The sequence below is a fragment of the Hylaeus anthracinus genome, unplaced genomic scaffold, assembly GCF_026225885.1.
Source record: "Hylaeus anthracinus isolate JK02 unplaced genomic scaffold, UHH_iyHylAnth1.0_haploid 2, whole genome shotgun sequence".
Classification (NCBI taxonomy): Eukaryota; Metazoa; Arthropoda; class Insecta; order Hymenoptera; family Colletidae; genus Hylaeus; species Hylaeus anthracinus.
In genome coordinates this window covers 5,072,688-5,080,676 of record NW_026534838.1, presented here as the reverse complement: position 1 = coordinate 5,080,676, position 7,989 = coordinate 5,072,688, and the positions used below count along the sequence as shown (strand labels likewise).

The window sequence follows — 7,989 nt, the reverse complement described above, 5'->3', positions numbered from 1 at the left end:
ACTTTAAATACCAGTGCTTGGAATTCCAATGCTTTGAATCTTGATACCTTGACTATCGATACTTCGAATACCAGTGCTTAAAATTCCAATGCATTGAACACCAATACTTCAAATATCAATATTTCGAATACCACTACTCGAGTACCAATCCTCCTTCAATACTGTTCCTCCCATAATCGAGCACGAGCGTGGATCCTCCGTGGGATTAACTTTAGCGATGACAATTTATAAATTCCACGAAGGCACGGGTACTCGCTAAATCTGTCGACCGCGAGGAAGATTAAACGCGCGGAATAATACATTAAACTCGACGGTGTCTCTGTTCTTCGGTAAGAAAGCGCGCCGCTGCGTGTTCGACGTTGATGCATGGTGGCTTAAAACTTGGACCATCTGTTTCTGAGATCGCGCGACTCGAGTGCAAGCCTTCGATTGCGCGTCAAGTAAAGAAAAGGAGAAGACGTCATTCTCAACGCGGTCGCGACAAATCGAGGGGCGAGGAAGCGCGCATGGGATGATTTAAAATGTCCTCGTTGGGGAAAGAGACTCGGGACTAGACTGGATGCGCGATACAACTGGGACGAGTCGGTGAATTATTCCCGCTTCCGCCACCGTAACTTACGACTCCATTTACATGTTGACTGCCAGAACCATTTCATAAATTTCACTTGGACGTTAGGTTGGAATTCTTTAGCGTTTGCACTTGCAAATAAGTAATCGAGACCTAACCGTGTTACTTCGATAGGAAACTCTGCAAATACTTCAGACATTTATTACTTTATTAATAGTGAAGTTGATGTTTCAGACAGGTGATCATTTATGGAATCATAAGTAGCTCGGATTTATTTCAATTTCTTCGTAGATGATACCAAGTACTTAAAATTTCAATATTTTGAACACCAGTGCTTTGAATACCAGTACTTTCAATGTCGAAGCTTTCTATACCAACACTTTCAATGTCAATACTTTGAATATTAATACTTTCAATGTCGATACTTTAAACACCAGAGCTTTGAATACCAGTACTTTCATAGACGATGCTTTGAACAACAGTGCTTTGAATATCAATACTTTCAATGTCGAAGCTTTTGATACCAACAGTTTGAATATCAATACTTTTAATGTCAATGCTTTGAACACCAGTGCTTTGAACACCAGTGCTTTGAACACCAGTGCTTTGAACATCAATACTTTCAGTGTCGATGCTCTGAACACCAATGGCTGGAATACCAATATTAATACTCACCAGTATCCAAGTACCAGTGACTCAACTCGGGCAGTCAACGTGCCAAAGAAGTATTGCAAATGCATCCATGAGTATCGTTTTCCTTCCGCAAAGATTGAGATTATAGGAAGACCTCTTTAAAGCATCCACCTTTATTCCGTACCATTCTCAGCTATCTCTAATCAAAATGAGACAGCGTGTCCCAGTTACGCGACTCGAATTGTACAAAGATCGTGGAAGACACGCTTCGATATTTTTAACGAAACTAAACATCGTGAGATAAACTGACGAATAATTTGCGCCGATAGGAATCTTAAAATATTCATTAACGGTTGCATGTATCCTCTTTTCCTCTCTTTAATTAACCACAGAGGATAAATTGGTCAGTCTCTCATTGGACGAAATAGTGAAATAAGAGTAAATTAAGGGTTGCGAGTCGCAGTGGTCCCTGGAGGGAGTGGAAAGGAGCTTTCGAGTATCGATTGGACGTTCGAGGTGACTTTTTTCCTCTGTTTAGGTACGGATCTCGAAGCCACATTGGTTGAAGTATTCCCAGCGTACCTTTAGTTAAATATTAAGCAGTCGAAGGAGTAGGAGGCTCTTTACGATTTATTGACAGTCAATCAATTCTATCGAGGGAAGGTACAAATCCTAAAAGTATCCATTTCTCTCTTTTCGCATCGATAAATACATCATCAACGATGCGGTGTCAGGAATGAATGCGAAATTCAGAATCAAAAGTGTTTGGTCGGAAAACTCACAGAATCTTGTGTCACAGATCACACACACACACTTTATTCATTTTCATTCACTGTATTCGTGCACTTTATTCACAAAATTGTTCTAATTCAAACGTGTTCCTTTTTTCAGAATTCTACGAAGCTAGCCGTTTGGGAAAGCAACCAGGCAGTGGCACAGATCATCGCTAAGAAATCTCAGCCAGTGGTGCAGCGTTACAAAGTTCCAGTTTCTAGTGAATTCGATGCTCGAGTTAGACTACTGATTCCACCCAACGCTGATTTGAGTGGCGCCACGAAATACCCTATGCTAATTTTCGTGTAAGTACCAAGTTCAATTTTCTGTGAAGCAGAATCGTAGATTACGTAGATTAGAAATTCATATCAAAGCTACTTGCAAATAACCAGGTTCTATAATTGATATAAATGTAAAGTATTTCGATTTTTAATCTAGAAGTTCTCGTTAAAATTCTCAAATTCACATAAAAGAAAACATTTAATTTGTTCAATTGATTTAAATATTTAATATCTATACGGTTAAATAAATGAATGCTTGTTGCCGATATCGTTAAATTTTTATTTATCAATGTTATTCGCATAGCAGTTTCGTTAACGGTCATTAACGCCAAAAGTAAACAGGACGAAGTATAATTTTTGTCATTAAGTGGTCACGAAGACACAGTGTAGCGGCGTCAGCGTGAACTTTTAATTGGAAATCTCCCGATGATTAATAATACCGGATAATTAATCGCAAATACAGTGAAGTTATTAACTGCATGTCGCGCGGTGTATACATTATTCATTGTTCGTAATTAATCCCGCATTAGTCCCATCGAGTGATGAATGAGTAATTAAACGGAAATTTATTTACATGCCAATCGTGTAACTCGAACGTCACTTTTTCAATCATTTTGCTGCGAACTTCGGGATGAACTATGGACGCGAAATTATTTCCAGAAAGTTTACTCGTCGTCTGACATTAACATAAATATAGCTAAAGTCTGCGGAGTATTGCAACAATCGCGTTATAATGTAGCCTCGGTTGGCGCAGAAAATATAGGAATAACGGAAATTTATTCCCGCGGTCGTGGACCATAATTTAAACGATTTCAATGCAAATGAACGATCGTCCATCGTCGGGTACGAACAACAAAAAGGGAACCACCGCCTTCGGCTCTAATGACTTACACAATTCCTTATTTTCACCCTCGTCACTGCCGCGAACGTACACAATAGATCATAAACCGCTCTATTTATCGCAAATTATAAATATGTATACATTTCTATCGGAATCCCGATGATCGATACGTCTTTCCTGCTTTCGGTATCATTTATTTAACGTGCTGTATTGTTTCTTTAATGCATCAGGGTTTAAACACGATGATTACTATAAATTTGAAAAATTAGAGGTCAAAAATATTGCGCATCGAAAGCTTTGAAAACGAAGGATAACGAAAAGTTCATCTTGAACTTCCTTCGATGAGCTGTTTAATTGATCCCGACTTCTCCGTGGCCGTTCATTCTTTTATCCCGCGTTATTTTTCATACCCAAACTCAGGCAGGACCGTATGAATACGCTTTAATGTCTTCGGAGAACGGATACGAATTATTCGCCGAGGGGGAAAAAAAATAGAGAAACGAAGGAACGGCGGCGTCGCGCGTCAGGCGCAGCGTATCATTTATCAAAAACTTTTTTGCGACCTTCTATTCTATTAAAAGGTGTCGCCAAACGCCGGAAATATCGCTGCAAAATTCATTCGCCTCTATGTAAACGCGCCTCGTGAATTTTTATGGAACCGTCCCGGATTAATCTGAAAATGAAAATAGAAAATTCCTGCGGAAATATAATCATTCAATTTAGATAGGTCAGGTTATATACGCTCGAAAATTTTGATTGTTTACTACTCGAAAGGGTCGACACGATCACTGTTGTAAAGCACAGTGTGTAATTAGCGCCGTTACTGTTTATATCCGAACCATACAGCGAAAGGACGATTCGGGCGTACTCAGTTCGCTTCGTGTCGCCGTGAAGGACGGACCGGTAAGTGTGGCTGTGCATTAGGTTGGACCTGAACTCGTAAATTAATAGATATCTGCGTCGACTTGTCGAACTACCGTTTAACAACAACCATTTTCTGTTTAAGATACGGCGGTCCAGACACGTATCAGGTGACCGAGAAGTTCAACGTCGATTGGGGCACGTACCTCGTGACGAATAAGAGCATCATTTACGCGTCGATAGACGGAAGGGGATCCGGTTTAATGGACAACGGGATGCTGTTCGCTGGATATCGCAAACTGGGCACCGTCGAAATCGCCGATCAGATTAACGTCACCAGGTGAGCCTCGAACAAAACGAAGACGACACCCAGGTTTTGCATATTCCGTTACGGTTTTTGTTCTTTTGCCAGTTTCGAGTGCGGATGGAATTCTAATTATAGCGTTCTGTATACCGTCGGCATGCAAATTTCGTCCCAATTCGATGGGTCCCGCTGTAAGTTCGTCGGCCAAGTATTTTGATCGTTGAACACGGGTTGTAACTTTGTTATTCTGTCGACGACACGATGCAAACGAGTCGCAACTTCGTAAAACCGTTATGGGACTGCCATTAGAATATTTTGATCGCAGGATGCGGTTGTAATTCGCATTGTTCTCGGCCCTGCTGAATGCCGTGGGTTCTAAATGGGATTTAGAGTCGTGGGCTACCTACATAACATCGCTTCAGTTTGGTTGAGGCGTCTAGAGTTGATATTAGGCGGCTTAGGGTCTAAAGAAGATTTAAAAGGTCGCGTTAAAACTTATCGATACTACTTGGGAAGATAACTTCAGACTTAGGAATTAGGTTCACGTTGGTACTCCAAAGGTTTCTGATCTTCAGTGTCCAATATTTGATGCAGTCTTCATCTATTGGAATTCTTTCGACCAGGTTTTGAACATTACAATATTCTCATATATTTAAAGCTCTACTAGACCTAGAACTAGAAGTGGCCTACACCTAGAACGCAGAGGTGTTTAGAATTATTAATATTAGGTGGCTTAAGGTCTAAGGAAGATTTAAAAGGCAGGTCGCGTTAAAATTTGTTCGACCAGGTTTTGAACATTACAATATTCTCATATATTTAAAGCTCTACTAGACCTAGAACTAGAAGTGGCCTAAACCTAGAACGCAGAGGTGTTTAGAATTATTAATATTAGGTGGCTTAAGGTCTAAGATTGAAGATTGAAAAGGCAGGTCACGCTAAAATTGATTGATACTACTTGGAAAGATAACATCAGATTTCGGAATTAGGTTCGTGTTGGTATTCCAAAGATTCCTAATCTTCAATGTCCCATACTTGATGCAGCCTTCAGCTCTAAGAATTCTTTCGACCAGGTTTTGAACATTAAAATATTCTCATATATTTAAAGCACCTGGTGTCGTAAACCTAGGACGCAGTAGCTGAATATACTAAAAGCAATTAGTAGATAGACTTAGAGATCCAGGCTTCCAGTACTTTAACAACAGCAAATGACTTGGACACTTCCAATTAGAGGTTCAGCGTTGTTCGACAGTCCTACCTAAGTGCTCTAACCGTTCCCCAAGCAGAGCGTACCTTCGTCCTCCGGTTTCAAAATACCAAAGTCCCCCTTATAATCGCCTAGATCTGTTTCGAATCGCCAAAGTTTCGTTGCCAACCTTCTTCCCCTGATCGCGATCGATGTAACCTATTTTTCTCCGGCCCAAAGTCCTCCCTATTGTGGAGAATTCGCCTATTTGTCTGCTCCTGAGTTTCGGGCTCTCTCGTACCACGCCTAATTGGGAGCCATTCCGTAAGAACTCTCTGGAAGACTCGAAACCCGTAATCGCCACGGCTGCGACAATCGAACGAATCAAGGGTACGATAAAAAAAGGTGAAACTAGTTACAGCTACGTCATAAATCCATTTATCTCGACGCGAGGCGGTATATCGTTTGGTTGCAGATCGCAAAAGGCAGCCATCATAAATATAAATCGGTCGCGGCGATGTCGGATCTTTTGTTGACGTACGAGCATTAAAAATGCATAGAATAATAAGGACGGTCGCGTCTTTTTGCATTCGAAACTAGCTGGCACGGCGGTCGACAAATTGCGCGGGAACATTTTACATGTAAATAGGCGGAAGGAAGGAATTAGGGCTGGGACCGTGATCGAAGCGCTCGGATAACACAATGAGACTATAAAATTCTGATCTATTTGCATTTTAATCGGCGAACCGTAGAAACTGGGTCACAATTTTTCACGGAAAAATAAATTGGAGGTCCGCGCTCCTGGTCGGATGAAATACCGTTTCGTTTGTTGTACAGGGCGAGGTCTACAAAGGGATACTGCGAGGGAATATTGTAACGCAATTCTCGGAACCTGGTCGAATAGAGGTGCTAGGCGTGTCTATGATAGCTCCATGTAGAATTCTGGAAATTCGGAATTCTAAATTAACCTACTCACACGGTTCCAATATATCTGGCAATATACCAGTCCATTGATTGTCCTCTCCGAGCAACTCGTTCGAGTTCCAAAGCTAAATTCTCGACCCATACCTCGCGTAATGATAGTGGACAGCCTTGGCGTGGAAGTATTTTAACGCATTGCTTGAAAACTAGTCGAATGGATTGTTAGACAATTTTGAAAGTATAGAATCCTGAATCTCAGCTAGAATCTGAACGAATCATAAATAAAGCCAGAGTTATAAATTAACTCAGTCGATCGTCTCGAATATATCTGACAACATCCCGAGTCCATTGATTTTTCCTTAGAGTAACTCGATTCCTAGACAATTTTGAAAGTATAGAATCCTGAATATCAGTTAGAATCCTGAATCTCAGCTAGAATCTGAACAAATCATAGTTAAAACATGGTCTAGGAAGCTCTTAGAGCAACCTGTCCAAACATCAAGCTTCCCAACTAGTCGACATCCGCACTTATCGAACATTATGCGAGTCCCTGTTCTCGTCACAACGAGAACATTTCAATGGTTAACGATCGCTGGACAAGGGGAGCTAAAAAAAAAAAGAATTTTTTAAGCTTTTTCGCCGCCCGGAACGGAACCGCGACGCGTGCAAAATTAACGACGCAGTAACGACAGAGCCTCGTTTATTCTCCCGTGGCTCGTTTCCCACATTTTCGAGCCTCGAATTTCAAATTGTACCGATTTATTTTTTCCCGGTTTTTTATCTTTCGTCCGCGGTTCGCGTCGACCACTGTCCTCCACCGGTGGACGCGGTTCGTGACGAAACACAGCTTCCGGAGTCGGTGGACGAAGAGACCGCGTTTCTTGAAATTCCCCGAGCGACTTTACGGGAAATCTAATTATAGGGATAGTCTTGCCGACGTCGTGGCACCCTCCCCACCAGAGGCTGACTTATCCCGTGGACGACGAGGTAATCCACTAATCCAGCTAACAAACTCGCAACGTCCAACCCTTGTTACCCCCCAGGACGAATACGTTGCTCTCTTAAATGAACTTCTTTTCTCGGTTATCGGCGGAGGGACAGGGGATAGAATTACCCTCCCGACCAGTCCGAATTTATAGACTGATCCCTGGACGGGTCCCCGTCGACTCGTATTTTCGTCGTGTGCCGCCGAGTCGCTCGGAACGGGATAAGTAACCGACGACGGAGCTTAGCGCGTCAGATTCTTGGTCCTCCGGGGCAGAGGTAGGCGTTGAGACGACGAGGAATTTATTCGGTGTCAAGTGTCTGCGGTTATGCGCCAGAAATTGTACTGTACCTCCAGGCGTCTACTTCGGTGACGAGCTGGGACCCGTCTTAGTACTGAGAGTCTATATCTGAAGCATCTATATCTGAAATTTCTTAGTACAGAGAGCTTGTGAAGGGGTTGGTACTCTAGGCTAGAGGTGTGTAAGTGTCCTACAAATATTGAGATATCATTTCTCTCTTCGAGACACCGAGAATGGGTCTTAAAGTTCAACTCTAGCCTCCTATAGTATCGATGACGTTCCTTCTTCGGTCCGCTTGGCGCCACAGGAGTGATTTAGATTGTTTAAGGTCCGCGTA

At 42.1% G+C, this 7,989-nt stretch overlaps 1 protein-coding gene across 4 annotated transcripts in view; it reads left to right on the top strand.

The window, feature by feature from the left end:
• LOC128893065 (venom dipeptidyl peptidase 4-like) overlaps positions 1-7,989 on the top strand; it is a 242,056-nt gene that overhangs the window by 219,400 nt on the left and 14,667 nt on the right. For all 4 annotated transcript variants that reach the window (XM_054153815.1, XM_054153814.1, XM_054153813.1 and 1 more), the window contains 2 exons: positions 2,093-2,280; positions 4,104-4,298. In XM_054153815.1, the coding sequence (XP_054009790.1) occupies positions 2,093-2,280; positions 4,104-4,298 (383 nt within the window). The remainder of the gene's footprint in view (positions 1-2,092; positions 2,281-4,103; positions 4,299-7,989) is intronic.